Below are 20,126 nucleotides of genomic sequence, written 5' to 3'. Positions count from 1 at the left end.
TAACTTACTACCATCAGCTGTGTATAGCCTTTCTTTAGTTTTTTCATAATATATAGTTGAAATTAATCCTTCTTGTAAACAATTTTGATCTTCACCAGAGTCAACTAATGCAGTCATAGTTAAATGAAAATCATTATTAACTGCTATTTTAACTAAAACTGTCCATTTCTGAAAGCTTGCTTTAGATATTACATTAATAAACTCATCATAAGATAATGTTTTAGCCAAATTATTTATTTTCTTATTTTCTGAGGGTTCTGCTTGAACATCTATAATTTTATTAATTTGTAACTGAATAATGTCTTGTTTAATTTTATTATGTTGTTTTAATTCTTCTATCTCTCTTTTAACTATTTTAATTTCTCCTTGTAAGTCGGCTAAAAAAGTGGAAAGTTTTTCTTTATTACTATTGAACCTGTTAAATATTTCTTTTAACTCATATGGCTCATATTGTTTTTCATCTTTATGTGATATCACATCTTTTAGTTTTAACAAATATTACCTTTTAACGTCTTTATCTTCAATCTTATCTATACAGTCTAAAAGAAAATATGTTTCTCTAGTAACTACATTTATACTATTTATCTTACAAATACAGAGACTATCGCATTCACAGTTATCTATATCACTTGAACTATCTTCTGAATAACTAGATTTTATTTTATATAAATCTTCAGGGTTATCACTTATTTCTAAATCTATATCTGTATCGGTGAGAATCAAACTCATCATTTGCTACTTTAACTTATCCGATATATCTAAATTATTTATTTTTTCTCTCATCTTGCACTGCAACTTATAATGTCCTACTTTTCCACACTTGTAACACACTATTTTTCTTTTACCTTTTCTTTTAACTGTATTCTTCTTAACTATCTGAGATGGTTTGTTATCCTTAAGGGTTCTATCTCGAAAAGTTCTTGTTCTAAAAGTTCTTCTATAAGGATTTTTCTTATGTTTCTTCTTATTTCTAGCAAAAGGAGGATGTAACCTTTCATATCCATACTGACTACAGAAACTTCCCAATTGTTTTCTACTTTGATGGAATTCACTCTTCATTTTTGCCTTTAACTTAAGATCTGCACATAAAGCTAAACCTTCATTATTAACATGATTAATAATTTTTCCATATGTGACGGTATCATAAGGTATAAATCCACCATATATCCCCTCGTATTCTCGAGCGTACCTTTTCAGCAAATAACTTAGGTAATCCACCAATAAATATTTATTTTCAAAAGGCATGACTACAATCTTGCCTAGTAAATACCTTTGTAGGAAATACATCCTTATACCATCTAAAATCTTGTAACTTTGGGCAAGTCAAATTAGTTTATAATTAAGAGGCTCTAGCTTGATATTCTCCTGGTTCACCTATAAAGGTTTTAGTAATTGCAAAAATTAATATATTAACTGCATCTTGTACAGTTGTATGTATTTGTTGTTGACCGTCTTGTTTAACTATCGTTTTAGTAGCATTTAATATTTTCTGTCTTTCTTCTAAAGAAAGATAGTTATCCCACCATCCTTTTAATTGACCAGTAAATCCTAAGATTAATATATGAGCTACAACTGAATCAGTGTTACCTTTAGACTTATGGGCTGATGAGGTCATAATCATTTCTTGTAACATATTTATTATTTGATATTCTGATAATCCATCGATATTCCATTCATTAATTGATTCTCAATTGTATCTAGCCTGAGTCATGGCAGATCTATCTTCATATTGTATCTGGAGGTGATTGCCTAGGGTAAAAATTTCTAGTTATAAGTAATGGTGCATTATGAATTTTTTGAACAATAAAATTTTTACTAAATTGTTCTTTTAATTGACTAATATTCGTATCAGATTCTTCTTCTTCTTCTTCTTCTTCTTCAAATTGTTTGTCTTTACTTAATACCTTAATACTAGAAGAAGAGGATTATTCAAATAACTTAACCTATTTTGTATATTTTCTAACATGTCTTCTGTTTTGTCTAACTTAACTATTTGTTCGGCAAGTATTTCATGGGGCTTAAATATTAGAATTTCTGGTTTAGTAATTGGTAAGGGTCTTTGAATAGGAGAAGTATAGGGCACTGGAGTTTGAATTTCAATCTTTCTAATTGTGACGCTATTGTGTTGAGCATTTGGTTTGTGTAATTGTTTTGAAATTGAACATTTTTTATATCTTTTAATGTGTGATTTCTCTTATCATCATCTACCGTATTTATCATCTTAAAAGGGGAACCTATAACTATCTAATGTTGATGACCAAATTTAATTTCTTCTAGAGGAGGATGAACGGATGTAACAACATCATTAGATGTAGTTATCCATTCCTTAGTTACCTTTTGATTGACTAAGACTTCTTGAAAAGGGTATTCTATATTATTCTCAATAGAATAAATAGAAAACCCCTGAAAGAAATGAATATTAACTTTATATCGATTCATGTAACTATAATATAATTCTCTAATTTGATCTCTTTTTCTTTTGAATAATTTTTAAAAAACCAATAACACTTATCTAAATTATAATCACTAGTCATTTATTTCCTGAGAAATTCTTTATTAATTTAAAATTCATTTTCACTAATAACATTTAATCAAGATATTTGTTCCATAGCGGATCTTGTAGGAGATAAAAATCTCGCAGGAGAGGAAGGTAAAGAGTTAACTAGTTGTTCTACTTCTTGATATATGGGTCTAGGTATAGATCTATTAAAATTTATACTTTGTAATTGAATATTTGGGCTTCGGGTAGATGTAGATAATCTAGTAGTTTCACAACTAAATACTTTTCTAGTAGGAATCTCTAAAGGAATGAATTGAGCATGAATACTTCCATCGGTATCTTTTACAATACTAGAGGAAGTATAAATATTTTCAACAGATACTGGATGATTAATTTCTTGGAGATCCCATGAATTTTTTTGGGTTAATTCGTGCCATTTTAACCTTTTAGGAGTGTGTACTTTTGTATGTTGGGTATTAGCTTCAAAAATAATTATTTCATTCCTAGTTAAAGTGTGTCTAGAGCTAGGATCTAGGGCAGTTATCATAACTTTGTAGTAAATTCTATATATAACTACTATAGATCTAGTATTATCTGAAAAATTCATATTTTTAGATTTAACTGTTAAAGTTAAAGCATGTAAAATATTTGGATCATAAATAGACAAAGAATAGTTTGGATAACAATTAAAATAGATAGGACCATTAGCTAAATTAAATTCAATCATAGCTACAAGAGAATTTGAAAAATTCAAATGTTTTGCATCTCGTAAACATGCAAAAGTAGGAATATCTAAACCAACTCGACATAAATGTTTAATTGCAACTTGAACAATACCTGTATGCAAAATTTTATTTTTCTTTGTGCTTCAAAATAGTTTGGAGAGAAAACAATTGAATATTTTCATGCATATGGCTTAATGAAACAGATTGTTCGGTTTGTTTAATTGAATAATAAGAAAGAAAATCTAATGAACCAATTTTGTAAAATAGTATTAACATCATATTTTGGGATAGACCAATTATATAGCTGATTTTCCACGTGAGCGATATTCATTTCTTGGGTATTCAAATCACTAAGGCTAGAACTAGAGTCATTAATGTTTAAAGACTTATTATTAGAAATAAGATTTAATAATATACTCATTTTGCAATTAATACTTTTAACCAAAGACTATTGATTACTGGGATCACTTTTACAAGACCACTAATCACATGGCTGACCAACGCTTTCACCGACTGACCAATAATAATTCAATAGTTTCGTAACCACGACTACTGATAGCCTAACTAGTAGATTTCTATATCTTATCTCTAATAATTAATTTTCAAATAATTAATAAATGTGAACCTAAACTAAAATGACATAGTTTTGTTTGTGGATTCATTTAAACCTCTACATCAAAACTATGTGGTTTGATAGCAAAATAATAATAATAATTATTATAGCTATTAATTAAAATGCTATAATTATATTTCAATATTATAGTAATTGTAATATCAGTGATATTAGGTAAAGTATTAAGTTTAATATCTATAATCTATACTATATGTAAATGTAGGAATAAAGGAGAATAATATTTTCCGATAGCACCCTTAATAAAATTTTAAATATTCTAAAATACATTTAATGACGGTCAATTAAAATTACAGTTTATTAATTAAGTAAATATTTAAATAAATACATATAGATAATTAAACATTTCAAAAATTTTAAGTTTTATCTTTTTTAAATTTATTTTTTAATAAATATATATGATAGTTAAAATTTTTTATATTTTATTTTTTGAATTTATTATTTATTTGATTTTATTTTGATTATAATTTAAAGTATTTTATTTAGAAAGAAAATAAAATAGAAAAAAGATGTATTTTTATTAATATTTTTTTCTTTATGTTTGTATGATATTTTTTAAAATAAATTTTCAAATAGAATAAATTTTTAAATATAAATTTTTGAAATTATATTGCATATAAATATTTTAGACGATTATCTAAAATAAAAATAATTACTTAATAGGTTTAATAGTTTTCTTTTATTTATTGTAGAAAACAACCAATTAATAAATATATAATTTTAATTTTTAAATATATTATTTAATTTAAAACTTTAGAAAAGTATTACTCATTATTTATAATTTACGTTAAAAATCATATTACTATTTACTAATAAATATTAAGATGATGTGAGATTCTAAGTGTAATTAATTTAAGTACACTTCATTAATTATTAATTAACAATGAATTTGATATTTAGGAAGGAAACTTAAATTTAACTCAATTTTCAATTTAGCAATTTTTCCTATATAATTTTTTTTATATCATAACTTACGAAATATTAAACTTATATACTCAATTAATCATTTAAACGTATTAGTATTTTAATTATAGCTTTTTAGTCATAGTTTTAGTTTGTATTATTATCATAATTCTATAATTACAACTATTTCTAAAACTAATTAATATTTTAATAGCATTATAATTGATAATTACAATATTTTTACAAAACATGTGTATGTTGTATTATATCTAATATTGTTATAACAATTAATTCAAATAATATAATAATTATTATCTTTGTAATAACTAATAATTAATAATAGTATAGTTAATTATAATTACAATTAATGACTAACATTTAATCATTAAAACTATGTAGCATTTTGAAATTTAAGTTCAATATAATTTTTAATGTGGGAACTGAAACTGGAACTCGATGGTTCTTAAATTATTTGATTCTGGTTCTGGTTTCAAATCTAATAAAAATTGAAATATGATTTTGATTTCGATTCTTGTCGAGAATTAAACCAAAACCAGATTCTTGTCGAGAATTGAATCAAAATCAGATTCTTGTCGAGAATTGAACCTGAACCGAGCAACCCTACAAGTTAATATTTTGTGAAAGGAGATTTAACGTAATAATTAATACTTTAGTTTCATGTTATTTCAAATTACTTCCTCTTTTTCATTACTCTAGACAAATTTTTTTTTTTTTTTTAGACGAAGAAGATAAATTGATTTTTTTTTCCTTTTTCTTTTTTTTTTTTTTCCTCTATCAATAAATGAGTGATAAATTATAGATGGACTACATAAAAATGAACTTCGTACTTCGGCAAAATCCATTCAAGTAAATTGCCAATGTTAATGAAAATGAAAGCATCTTTGCCTAAAGTCATGAAACAGAGGGACACTAGTTTAGGAGTTAAAAAGAAGAATTGATACATTATATTCTAAAATTTCAGCATCTGCAAAATCCTATTTGAAAGAAGCCAAAGGAATGAACTTTCGGATTTGAAAGGAAGAACTTAATGCACTTTCCACCTACTTACTCTGGTAGGAATAAAACATATATGTTTGTTTTCCTTGAAACAAATAAATACATAAAGAGGAACATTGTATATATTAAAAAAAAATCAGACCAAGTTCATTCAGTTATTTTTTAGAAGAAAAAAAGAAAAAGCTGCACTATAGGAAGCAACTCTGGAACCAAAAAAAGGAGAATTTACTTGGACTTCTTTTCCTCTTCCCTCACTTTATATATTTTGTCTTCCTCCTTCATTTTCTTCTCCCACTTCCGCTTCTTGTAGGCCAACAACATATCCGGCATTCGCTGCATCAATTTGGCAGTGTTTTCACGTTTCTCTGCAGATATCTTATCGCATTTATGCCCTTTTATCTTGGTTCTCATCTCTTTCCTCTCCGGATCATATGGCCAATCTTCCCCTGCAAGTAGGACTTCCTTTCGAAGTCTAGCTCGTCTACGAGCACTAATGTGGAGTGGCGTCCATGCCCCTAGATTCCAGTAACCCCATACGCCCTTGGATAGTTCATCTTTACGTTTTGCCAACTTCTCTTTCCAGGGGTATTGGTACTCAAAAATGGCCTTTGCCGTAGTTTTCACAGCTTTGCTTGCCATTAAATTCTTTGGTTCATTGCAACACAAACAATCAGCAAAAATATTAGAACATAAATTTAAAATGCATAAGAGAAAAACAAGGAAAGACATTAACTTCATTGCTTGCCATTAACTTCTTTGCATATGCTTCTAAAAGCAAATACAGAAACATATGCAAAATTTTAAGATGCATAAAAGAAGAATAGGGGGAGAAAAAGAAAAATATTCACTATAAAGCTTCTCTAAGCAGTTATTCTTTCATCCATGAATCATTCTTATTCTAAGAACCCAACATATATTACCAAGATATTGCATGGCCATATTGTGGGGACTGCATAAGATTATTTGCTAGCCTAATCAGACTGTTAACTGCTTTTTTAACTATGAAACTGAAACTAAAAAGTAGAACACCACAGTTTGGCTTTAGTTTCAGTTTCAACTGAAAATCAAAATGAAAACTCTAGTTAAGTTGGATAGTGAGTGGCCTGAATTAACATACTGATTTGATGAGAAGACATTATCACAGATGACACATGAGTTGTATTAATGTAAGAAACCACTCATATCATAAGACACCTCAGAGAATTCATTTTGAAGTAACAACTTGCATACGACACCTCTCAATATCATAATCAGGATATGATAGAAATGTAAGTGTAGCCAATGTGTTTTAAGGAAACCAAATCTTGAAAGTAATAAGAACTAAAATTTGGGAATCTCTTAATACAATATCAAATATTATGTAGTATATAGAAATATTACAAAAAACACAACAGAAAAAATTATAAGAATGGATGAATATTATATGTGAAGACTGAATATCATGAAAATAGAACCCAAACTGAGCCACGACTTCATGAGCTCAACCTCAACTCAGTTAGGTTTAAAGATGCTTGAACTTAAAAATTGGAGCTTAATTTCATTATTAAAGAAAATCAAGAATACTTGGAAAATACAAATGTTAATCAAAAACACAAACACAAAATGATGTTCTAGATGCATATGCTGCTTGCGTGGTAGTAGTTATAAAGTAACACAACTGCATGAACCTGAAGGAAATCAATTGCAAGAGCAAAACGGCGGTTAAAAGAGTGAGACTTAACTAGATGTCCCAAAAGGAACACTACCTAAAGGTAATATTTAAAATTGCGCATAGACCAGCAGCTCAAAAGTTACTGCAAACAACATGAGGGGTTCCACTTAAATATCTATTTGTATTTACACACACACACACTCTCTCTCTCTCTCTTTCAGATTCATTTACTATTATATATTTCTAACTTATGTATATCTCCCTAATCTATTACCAGTCAAAATATTCTGTATGTTTCTAATTAATATTCATTTATGTACTAAAATATTAAGTACTTTCATATATAAAGATAATTGAACTAACAGGGGATTGACCTTTCTGGTATTCAATGTAATAAAGGTTGCCCATAATGTGGATCCTTATTAAGCACAAAATAAAAATAGGAAGCATAACTTGGCAGAGTGTGACTTAAAAGTTTGGAGTATATAGCATGTGGAAAAGGAACAGCAAAGCCAAACTGACACTAAAAATTTTCCCATTTGTCCAGGTTAAACAGAGTGAAGACCTTGTTGCTTATTTTAAAGACCAACTGAATAACATTCTAATCCCAATCTAGTTCTGATAATACAGTCCTCCCAGTGAGAAGAATCAACTTAAAAGAAACTTCTTTTTCTTTGTTTTTTCTATCCACCAGTGCAGTCTCCCAAATGTTTTTGGTAAAAAGTAAGAACATAAACAAGAAACAGACTTAAAGATCTCAATAACTGTTTAGGTGTCATGCTAACAACACTCTACATTTATGGAAGCTTCTTCAACCAAAACTGAAAGGAAAACATCTTCAGAGCCTCCACCAAATGAATCACAACTACATAAAAGGTGAAGCACACTTCCCTCCTGAACAGATAACAAAATTGCTAAAAGAAGGAAAAAGAAATAAGAAAAAGGAAAAGGCAGCTGCCTATGTGATTCATCGGCAAAACAATACAACTAGTAATAAATACGCTTATTTACTAGTGTATTGCGATGGATAAAACAATAATCTTCAAGAATAAAAACTTCAAATAAAAACAAAAATGAACAAATTTCTGCTAGCAATCACATCGTTCCAGCATAAGACTGATGAACAGAAGAGAGGGTACAAAACCTAATCAGATTTCAAAGAAAAAAAAAAGAACCGATTAAGCTAATTTGTAAAGAGATCACAAAACCCACTAACCTGCTGCTTCGACGATATGAGAATGGCAGCTCAGAGATATGTTGAGGAATGAAGCCACAAAGAAGGCCGCTCATGCAGTAGCGGTCGTCAGAGGCGAAGCAGTGATGATATATGATGCTCTGCAATTATTCATTTAAAACATATTTATATTTACTTTCTATATAATTTTTTCATGAGTAATAATTTATTAGGTGAATTTTAATTGACTTAAAAGTTAAAACTAGGGATGGCAGCGGGGCGGCTACCCGCCAAAAATAAACTACCTGACCCCGAAGTACCCAAATCCGTTAAGGAATAAACCAATAATACCTAGACCCGTTCCAAATCTGTTTAGAATTACCCGCATACTATCCAAACCCCTCCCGTTTAATCACAAATTTATTCAATCCAAAAAACCCAAACCCAAATCCGAACCCAAAGTGCAACAAAAAATATATAAAAAATGCATTAAAATTCAACTTCAAAATAATAAAACAATTTAACATGTAATATTCTAAAACAATAGTACATAGTAATATTAAAATAGAACAAAAGAATTGAAATTCAACTTAAATAATTAATTCAAACCAATATCTCAATTAAACAATTTAACAATCAAACATCTATTAAAATTCAATAAGAATAATAACAATAGCAAACTAAAAATCAATTAAAATATAATACAATAATACTAAGCTATAACAAATTATCATAGAATGAGAGTTTAATCACAAATTTATTCAATCCAGAAAACCCAAACCTGCATGGAACCCAAATCTGAACCCAAAGTGCAACAAAAAATATATAAAAAATGCATTAAAATTCAACTTCAAAATAATAAAACAATTTAACATGTAATATTCTAAAACAACAGTACATAGTAATATTAAAATAGAACAAAAGAATTGAAATTCAACCTAAATAAAAACCAATATCTCAATTAAACAATTTAACAATCAAACATCTATTAAAATAGCAAACTAAAAATCAATTAAAATATAATACGATAATACTAAGCTATAACAAATTATCATAGAATGAGAAATAAATCCATATAGAACATAATAAAAAGTATCTCAATGAAAAAAAAATTACTGAATTAAAAAGTACATTAAAACAGAACAAAATTACAATAAAAACACAAGAAATTTTACATAAACATAATTCTTGAACTCCAATTTTTCAAGCACCAAGATTCCAAGGATTAACAACCAACATCATCTTCTTCCGCACAACAAACATACATTCAACTCCGTGCATGAACAAGAATCTGAAAAATAAATAAGAACAAGAACTCCACTATCCAAGTCAGAAAAAATTTCAGCCCTATATAAAATCAGAAAACACTAATCCCATGTATATATATATATATATATATATATAACTTTAGCAGCAGAAAACCAAACTTTATTAACAAACCATTCTCAGTATATGAAAATTATATGCAAATAATCTCATTCTCAGTATCTCTACACAATCTTAATCATTATTAACAAATCAAACTTTGAATTAACAAACCAAACATGTCAGATTCCACTCATATAGCCACGAATTGGCTTATATTCACCATCCTTTTGCCTTTTAATATATATATTTTCAACAAATAAAACATGCACAAAACCCACAAACGAAAAAATAAAACAATAAACATATATATCTAAGCTGAACCCACAAATTAATTCAACAATATATTCAACAAGTCCTCCTCTTTGTCCGTTTATATGTATTTATATATATATAAAAAAAAACTTGAAAACGGAACAAACAAATTCCTCATGTATCCAACCAACAAACAGACCAAATACAACAATCTTGGAAATAGATAAATAAACATTATTAAATATCTGAGTACTCAGCTAAGACTTGCACTCAACTTAACTGGATTTAAGGAAAAAAAAGAAAAGAAAAGAAAAGAAAAGAAAAGCACAAACTCCTTTAGATATTGGATTCTGTAACGATAACTTGCAAGTTAAAAATAAACTGAAAGGAGATAATCACTTCAACTATATGTCACAAAAGATAGCAACTTTTCAGATTTAGTAGCAAAATATCATCAAGCAAATATCATTTTCTCTAACAATTGCTTAAAACTTATGGCTATAAATTCCAGATTTCTCACTCTGCCACTTCCAAGATATGTAAACCGTAATTTTCTTTTTATTTTTCCTTTTGCAGAGTGCCAATTAGAAAAGAAAAGGGGGGAAACATCACTTAAAAAAAAGGAAAAAAAACCAGTGATACATTGTGGATACCTATGAATTTCAAGCTATCAACTTCCTGGATTGGGATATGAACTAGCGTAGTAGGACAACGCACTGTCTTCAGCCACTAAAAATGGTTTTCCACTCACCGCGACACGAATAAAACCCTTAACCCATGTTTTTCATCAACCACCTCAATATAAAATAAAATAATACATTTTTTTTTAGCCATGGAAAAAAAAATTCCCATATTCGACATATGTCACTGGGGTTGGCGATGGGGCAGGTACCCACTAGAAATAACTACCCGAATAAAAAATGGATTTCTTTTTTTACTTATATACATTATCATTCTATTTTGGCGAGAGTCCAGTAGCTGAAAGCATCACTAGCTTACGCTCTGACCCGAGTAGCATGAGGCACGTAGAATCCCGTGTGAATCAGTGCAGAGACGGCCAGGAGGTTTGCCTAGAAGCAGTTACCCTTGAAAGAGTGCGTGATAGCTCACTGATCGAGCGCTCTTGCGCCGAAGATGAATGGGGCTAAGCGATCTGCTATAATTAATTAATTAATTAATATAAACTGTAATTTTTAATTAGTCGTCATTAAAAATATTTTAGAAAAATAAAAATTTTATTAAAAGTGATAACGAAAATAATATTATTCTCCTATTCCCATATCTATATATAATATAAATTATAGATATTAAATTTAATACTTTACTTAATATTATGGGTATTACTATTACTATAATATTGAAATATAATTATATATATATTACAGTTTATTAGTTGACTTATATAATTTATAAAAATTATTTTTAAATAAATACATATAGATAATTAGGCATTTAGAATTTTAAATTTATTTTTTTTAAATTTATTTTTAATGATATATACGATAATGAGATATTTGAAAATTTTTATAATTTATTTTTTTATTTTATTATTTATTTAATTTTATTTTGATTATAATTTAAAATATTTTATTTAGGAGGGGGATAAAAGTAGAAAAATAGTTTTTATTAATATTCTTTTTTATATTTGTATGATTTGATTGGATATATTTTTCAAAAATAAACTTTCAAATAGAATAAATTTTTAAATATAAATTTTTGAAACTATATTACATATAAATATTCTTATATTTAATTTTTTTTTATCAGTTCTTTCTATGGAAAAAATAATATAATTTTATGATAAAGTGGTGTATATTAAATTATTTAATTAATTTTTTCCTTCATTTTCTTTTTCTTATAGACGATTATCTAAAATTAAAAAATAGTTAGCTAATAGTTTTTTTTTTATTATAGAAAAGAATGTGATTTTTTTTTCTTTTATAATACTCTTAGAAATAATCGGATTATGCAACAGAGGTATTAAAATGTATACAATAATAAAAATAATAAATATTTAATTGATCTAATAGTTCATGTAACGTCCCATTTTCTATTGAATCGAGTTGATGCTTAGAGTCAAGTCGGGCTGATCTAAAACCCGGTTCGATCCATTAGAGTCTAGAGTGGGGTAGAATGGGAGGTAATTGAAATAAGGAAAAGAAGTGGACTTACTTGAAAGAAACAAAAAGATCAAAGTATAAGGATTAGGACTTGCTTGCACTAAAGTATAAAGTTGAGGTATTGAGTTGTACCATTTTGACACTTGAGGTACCATTTGATAATTTTCACATAAAAATCCTTGATATTCTAGAGACTACCCGTGAGTTCCATTTCATTTTTCATTTCTTCATCCTTATCTTCATCTTCTTCCTCTACTTTCCTCTTCCACTTTCCTTTCTCCATCACTTTTAATGGTAGTGAAGATTTTAATGGGATTCAAGCATTAATTCAACTTCTATTCTATCCAAGTAAGTAAACCTTCTTGAATTTCATACTTGAATCATTTGGTGATATTGTAGAGTATTCATAAGAATTCTCATGCATAGGAGAGGTGAGCTCAAAGGTAGAAGAAAAAGGAAGCTAAAAAGAGGAGCTTAAGCTTTTTGGAGTGAAGGTGTGCTATCTCTTTTAGTTTAATTAATTTCCTTGCATGAGAATTTGTGTGGTGTGTTGATAATAAGAAAATATGTTGTTTCATGTTGAGTAAGATGACTGAAAATGGTGAAAAAGCATGAGATGAAATGAATAAATGAAGTAGATATTGAGTTCATGCTGAAACAAGTTTTGCTGGAAAAGTTACCAGTAACTTCACCTTGATTTTTACCCCATTTAACGATGGAATTAGGAAGTGTCATAGAAGAGTTATTTGTTCCTCTATGTGTTAGCTTTACATGGGTTTTTGAATCACCCAAATCGGAGTTGTAAATTGAGAGATATGACCAAAATAGTACAGACTGCGCAGGCTGGAAAACACGACGCGCGCTCGCGAATTTCATTTGCGCGCTCGCGAATTGTGCCTGGAAACTCTCTGACTCTCATTTTGCACTTCTCGCGCTCGCGACTTTGCAAGGCGCGCTTGCGAATTGTGTTCTGATGCTCTTTTGGACTTCATTTTCAATGCAATTGTATTCCTTTGCTCAACTTGTATGCCTCCAATCATTTTAAAACAAAAAGACAACATTAGAACATGCATCAAAACAACATGCAAGCATGCAAATGATGTGAAATGAGGTAAACACAACTTGTAATTGTATTCTATGCAATTGTGAAATGATGTGAAATGGTGTATAAAGTTATGAATTCTATGCAATTGTATTCCTTTTCTCAACTTGTATGTCTTTAACTATTTTAAAGCAAAAAGACAACATGAACACATGTATAAACACAAAATGCAAGCATGCAAATGGTGTGAAACTAACATGACACAAGTTGCCCGCTTAGCGAGGCTATCAGCATATAGGTAAGCAGTAAATTTTATGAAATGATGAAGCAGTTAATTTTTATGACACAAGCATGTGAAAATAACATGACACAAGCATGCAAATTATGACACAGTTACTTTGCTTTTGTTTTATCTATTGTCATTCCATTAATATGCTCCATTGAGGTTAGGTAGAAACCACGTAGATAAGGCTATGTCGCGACATAGAATAGCAGATCTGCGCCCCATACAGTTTGGTACTCCGGCTACAGGCCGTTGAGTGGATACGATTATATAGGCCATAGCAGCCAAGCATACAGTTTCATCCAGTTTCATACAGTTTTTCTTATCACTTCGGTTTCACTATAACCTTATGGAGTCATACAGATATCTTGACATAACATTGCATGAATCATATAGTATACTAAACAACAAGAAAGATCATCAAGGTAAAATGAAAGTATCATGATATGTGTGCTTACATTCCATATGTGAGTACATGTTTATTTCTACATATGTATGTGCTTATATGTTCCTTTATTCATTGTGATATTCACTGAGTTTAATCAAAGTTGCAGAATTCATACAGCATAAAGAACATCAGGTAAGATCATGAAAGTATAATGCTATATATGCTTACAAGTTTCTTTATTGAATCTTTAAGGAGCCATACAGTCATGAGATGTTATTAATCATAACTTATATGATGTGACTAAAAGTGCATAAGTCATACAGCATAATGAATAGCAAGTAAGACAATGAACATATACTGTTATGTAGTCTTACATGTTTATTGATTTCATTCATACAACACAATGAACAGCAGGTAAGATCATGATAGTATCATAATGTGTGATTAAAGGTTCATGTAAAGGAGTTATGAGATAAGTAGAACTAAATTATTTATGTTTATGAATTAGAAGTTTATTCGTTGCTACAAAGAGACATTCATGTTGAAATTTACTGATTCTATGAGTATCAATGCTTTATGAAATTTGTATTTTAAGTTAGTTGCCATCACACTTTGTTAAGTATGTGAATTATGAGCACCACTGAGTTTTATACTCAGCGCGTCGATTTTTATCACGCGTAGGTTGAAGATCGTGGTTGCTACTTGAAGACTTGAAGAGTACTATCAAAACAGAAGTGACGAATTTGGGAGTAGTAGATCGAGAGTAATATCATTAAGAATTATGGCATGTATTAAGATTTATGGCATGTATAATTATTACATTTGATAGAGCTTATGTGATTGGAAATATAATTGAAGCATGTAATTATTGTGGTGTAAGTATTTGGAGGAAATGCTTGACATATTTTACTATAGTTGGTATGATTAGGTCATGAAGACTTGATATAGATCATGAATGCAATTAATTGCTGGATATTAAATGCTATTGAGGATTTATACAGTTATGACTATATATATAAAGTGTTGTTGTGTTATGATGATTAGTTGGAGATATTGAAAGTTTGAAGTTTAATTGGGAGTGTTTTATATTCATATTTAGCATACAGGATGATATCAGCATGACAGGATATAAGTTCAACCAGATTGTAGCGTCTCGGCTCGGTTCATTCGGGTTAACGGGTGGACCGGGAAGGGATGTTACAGTTCATGTGAAATTTGATATATATATATATATGTATTCACACACATGTTCAAACCATTTATCCCATATAGAATAACTAAAAATATAGAGAGGGAGAAAAAAAAAATATATATATATATATATACACACACACACGATAGGTCATCCGCAAAGTTCAGGGTGTCACAAGATTAAAATTGTAAAGTTTAAAGGTGAATTTATATATTCAGCCTTTAATTTATATCAAATATGAAAATTAGAATTTATGAATAAATTCTACTCCCTCAATTCATTTATATATAGAAAACAGGTTTTGCATAGAGATTAAGATGACAGTTTAATTGAACATTTTTTTTATTTTATGTCTAACCTACCTCTAAACAGTATTAATTGGTCTGTTAATAGAGAGAGAGCCAACTCATACAATGAGACTCACAATAAACCATTAATTATGGGGTTTGCAACCAAAAATGGAGGAAAGAGGTGAGATAATATATTAAACTTTTAAAAATTCAAACTTTATAAATGTAACTTCCCGTTTGAAAATTTTAATTTCCCTCGTTTACACAACTCTTGAGCATTTTCAAATATATGCGCGCAAATATAATGAAAATGTGGAGCCAAAACTTTTATTACTCTCAAATTTCCTCAACTTCTACAATATATCTATATATAAATTTGAAATAGGACATGTACATGAAATTGCATTCATAGGCTTTTTAAAAAAAGGACAATAGAAAGAGGGCAACAATATTTGTTGCATCATGAATCCACCATTTTTATTTTATCTCAATGGCATTCCAATTAATTTGCCCACGCATTCTCGAGATGGCCACAACTTTCCAAATGCTAAATTTGAATTCTTTATCTGATGAAGAGCAAAGTATTATGGTTGTTCTTGAAATGATTCAATCTTAAAACTATTGTTGCATGCAACATGAATACCTAGATTTCAATTCTTTATCTGATGAAGAAGAAAGTATTATGGTTATTCTTGAAATGAGTCAATCCTAAAACTATTGTTGCATATAACATGAAAACATGAATACCTCATGATGTAAAAAATTCATTAAGCACTGTTTTTTTCTAAGTTGCAACAAGATAACTTAAATAAATGAGTTAAGAAAAAGTTGTAGCCATATTTAGCATATATGTGAAGTTAATTTAAGTCTGTATCGCACATGTTTCATTTGAAGAACAGGAGCACATATTTTCATTAGTGCTCAATTAAATTATAAAATTAAATTGAGTAACTCGGAGTTAATGAAATTTGTGCACATAATTATAAGGTGTAATATATATTAAAAAAAGGTCTTTTGAAACTATAGTGCAACCTTCCAATTGTGCATCCATATTATAGATCAACAAACTGTCACTTATATTTATGCTCACATTCATAAAGTTGAGCACAACACATCGTTAAAAATGCACAAAAAATAATCATCTAGTCATACTTTGAAAATACAAGTGCATTAAAATGCTATTCTTTTTTTTTTTTTATGCCACTTTTCTTGTTCAGGGAGCAATTTTCACACTGATAACAAAGCTCATATAAGAGCATTTTAGATTTTTTCATCTAGCATCCTTCTCAAAGTTTCCATTTAAAGTAAAATTCTTTATATAAAAGAAACCCTCAAATTGAAAAGTTTTTCTATATTAAGAGAACAAAAGGAGTATTAAACTTTATGAAATACATTTATACCAAACAAATTCTAAATTTTTGCCTTCTTAGTTTTCACTACACACAATTCCAGTTCTTGACATCCTCTCACCTCTGTTAGTGGTACTGCAATATGCAGTCAGTACATACACATGTTATCTACACCTGAATATACAAAAAGGAAAACACTAAGAGTCCAGTATGACAACCGTGGACCACAAATTTCACAATATATAGAAAAAGAACAAAACTATGTTTTATTTAAAGACATCACAGGAGATTTCTTCTATTTCGTTGTGCTTTCTTCCAAAATCTCTCGATCCACTGTGTTTTTTAGTGAATGTGTTATGTTCAAGTGTTCTTTCTAAAACAGATAATGCAGGAGTCAAATAGTTGTTCGCTTTGTCGGGCAGATGTGCCACCTGCAGACAAGAGATAAATATTTGGTTCAGCTTAAATGAGGACGATGATTCTTATTGAATGATCAAGCCTTTCAATTTTCAATATTAACTAGAAGATATAGTTGGCCCCTTACCAGCTCGTAGAGCTCCCTCCCTTGCTCAGCAACATATTCGTAACAAACCTGCAGATGACATAAGTAAAAAGTCCATCTCACGTAGCCAATACTGATAATCAAACCCAAACGGAATGCTACTCACATCGAAGCTTTTGTTTCTTGCTGTTGAATCGTGCAATGCCTTCACACAGATATCAGCCACATCGGCACAGCTAATGCCCTATAATTGAACTGTGATTATCAGGACTGATGTGAGTATAATTATGGGCTCATGCTTCTGTCAGACAAAATACAATTTCACACCTGAGAAATCCTATTTCCTTGGTCAAATATGAGTGCTCGTTGACCACCAGGCTCTTCCTGCAAGAGGAATCTTGGAATTATATTCTCCACTCCCAATAGCTGAAAAATCTAATCAGCTGGCAATCATTTTTATTTAGAACTAATAGTATTTTATTCTTCACAACTTTGCATGCATTCTCCTAACAGTTAATGGAGGGGCACCAATGGAACTCAGAAAGCAGGCTGATTTTGGCAAGAAGGTATTTCATGATATTTTTGCCAACATGTCAAAGGAGCGGAAGCGCTGTAGCACACTCTTGAGTAAAATGATTTATATGTACTCCATAACTAGTTCTACTCGAAGTGCACATGGTATTAAGAGTTTGTGGAACATCAACTTCTAAGTAATAAATAAACTTCTATAGCATAATCAACTTCTTCGCATTAAGAGTGTGGCCATTGCATCCTCCAACCAAACATAATCATCACGAAATGTCACATTATCAAACTTAGGGAAAATGGTTACCTTCAAAGGACCAGGACGAATTATTGTGTATCCAAGGCCAGACCGCCTCAGTGAGTCTTCCCCAGCCTAGGCCACAAACACCAGTTAGGTACCCAAAGGTACTAACAATAGTCAAATGTTTTATAAAATAAGTAAAAGCACAGTAAAGGACCAACCCTCTTGGCTTTTAGAACTTGCTCCCTTCTGGTAGGTTCCACTCCTAGTCCCGTACATGAGACCAAGATGAAGTCTGTTTCTTGCCCAGTCTGCACAATATATTCTTTCAAAAATAAGACATATTAAATACACAGATTCTAAACCTTCATATAAACAAAGTAGAAAGAAAATCTCACAACAAAATCTGATGAATATTACAAATTCACAGTTTCCATATTGTTAATAAATGGAAGCTGACTTTAGCATTTGAGAATTCAGAACAACTATTTCAAACAGCATAATCATGCTACTCTTTGGTTATTGTTCATCAACTTTTTCCAAACCTTTGCTCAAGTTTTTACATATAATGTTTACCATGCAAAGAGGAACACAGTTTTCTTGCATGTTTGATGTATATATATACCCTGGCAATCAAAGAATAGAAATTGAGATAAACCGAATGTTATGCATGCAGCAGAGCACCATGACTTACAGGCAACGCTTTTATATATTCCAATATAAGCTTAAAGCTTCTGAGATCTTGCTTTGGACCTGCAGGTCCTTCAACTGGTCTCTGCAGCAAGAATGATAAAAAGAATTAGCAAAGCTAAATAAAAGAATCTGCAAATCCATCAGGTGTCTGTATTGTCATCCGCATCATGAGAAATATTCTTCTTCATTTACACCGAAAAACTCCAAAAACATCTTGAGTGCTAAGACCAATACACTGACATTAACAATAAGAAATATTTGCTTGATAATTTTGTTTAGAAAAATTAGCAGTCTCATTGGATAAGGAAAATGAGTTATAAACAGTGATTTGGTAAAATATCACCATAGTTTGTACTCATAATTTGGCCAAGCAATTAGTTTGAAATGAGCTTGTCCCAACTTCTTTCATCCAAACTCCACTTAACCATCAGTCTTATTAATCAAGACAATGTATCATGAAGTTCTTACGAAAATAATCCAAATCCCGTCCCCCCCTAAAGGTAAAAAATGAAGGACAAAACATTGAAAAGCAACTTGCTACTAAAGGTTACTTATAGTGGCAATGGCCAGCTAGGATGTTTACAAAACCAGAAGCAGGAGGATCAAGTGATCGACAAACCTGTCTTCGGGGCTCAAAGCGTAAGGTCAATGTGTGCACAAGGAATGGATCCAATGGTGGATCATCAGGTTTCACAGGGCGGAAGGATGAAAATGGCACTCTGACCTGCCATTTACAGAAAAAAATGAAAGAATAGAATTACACACAAACTTTTCAACCTGTCCCAATAAAGAAGAAATGGCGACTAGGGTAGCACCCAAAACAACTGCAGTTATTGAGTAAGGTCCGATGATCTTTACCCTACAAAATCCTACTTTTGTGCTAATCCTTGCAAAATACAATTTGCTTTGACTTGTATCAGCTGACGGACCAGCTTCAAGAATTAAAACATAGGATCTTCCATTTCCTCCAACAGAGAGCACCAGACCTTCATACCTGCCATTAGAAAAGTTCATTATGGAAGCAAGATAAGCATTTCACAATGCAGGCAAAAGAACAGCTAAGAAATGTATCAATATCTGACTTCGAGTAATATGAAAGGCCATTTATATGTTAAGAATCATGTACCTATCGAGAGTGTAACCCAGAGGAAGAGAAAGCTTTTTTGATAGTTCCACATACCCTCCTCTGGTGAAAACATACCCTTCAGTGAACATGAAAAACAGAGAGTTAAGGGAAGCACATTTGTAGAAATACCTTTTACTTCACAAAAAAGTAAGCC

The 20,126-nt window shown here is 30.0% G+C and overlaps 2 protein-coding genes across 3 annotated transcripts; both read right to left on the bottom strand.

The window, feature by feature from the left end:
* Positions 1 to 5,789: 5,789 nt before the first annotated feature.
* On the bottom strand, positions 5,790 to 11,005 carry LOC105634383 (uncharacterized). 2 transcript variants are annotated; one of them, XM_012217234.4, is made up of 3 exons: positions 10,875 to 11,005; positions 8,644 to 8,762; positions 5,790 to 6,421 (listed from the first exon to the last, which is right to left on the bottom strand). In XM_012217234.4, the coding sequence occupies exon 3, from the start codon at positions 6,413 to 6,415 to the stop codon at positions 6,002 to 6,004; it is 414 nt and encodes a 137-aa protein (XP_012072624.1). In that variant the 5' UTR covers positions 6,416 to 6,421; positions 8,644 to 8,762; positions 10,875 to 11,005; the 3' UTR covers positions 5,790 to 6,001. The 2 variants fall into 2 exon arrangements, with proteins under 2 accessions (XP_012072624.1, XP_037492274.1); XM_037636346.2 differs by lacking the exon at positions 10,875 to 11,005 and adding an exon at positions 10,742 to 10,760.
* A 5,867-nt stretch (positions 11,006 to 16,872) lies between these two features.
* Positions 16,873 to 20,101, bottom strand: LOC149492860 (protein HIGH CHLOROPHYLL FLUORESCENCE PHENOTYPE 173, chloroplastic-like). The gene is made up of 10 exons (XM_089715953.1): positions 19,973 to 20,101; positions 19,705 to 19,840; positions 19,466 to 19,570; positions 18,848 to 18,928; positions 18,375 to 18,464; positions 18,220 to 18,285; positions 17,715 to 17,771; positions 17,554 to 17,631; positions 17,430 to 17,477; positions 16,873 to 17,316 (listed from the first exon to the last, which is right to left on the bottom strand). Exons 1-10 carry the CDS (start codon positions 20,059 to 20,061, stop codon positions 17,152 to 17,154), a joined length of 915 nt encoding a protein of 304 aa, XP_089572079.1. The 5' UTR covers positions 20,062 to 20,101; the 3' UTR covers positions 16,873 to 17,151.
* Positions 20,102 to 20,126: the final 25 nt, after the last annotated feature.

Source organism: Jatropha curcas, chromosome 11 (genome assembly GCF_041381405.1).
Source record: "Jatropha curcas cultivar XTBG-Jc1 chromosome 11, XTBG_Jcur_1.0, whole genome shotgun sequence".
In the NCBI taxonomy this organism is placed as follows: Eukaryota; Viridiplantae; Streptophyta; class Magnoliopsida; order Malpighiales; family Euphorbiaceae; genus Jatropha; species Jatropha curcas.
This window is presented reverse-complemented; position numbering and strand designations above follow the sequence as displayed.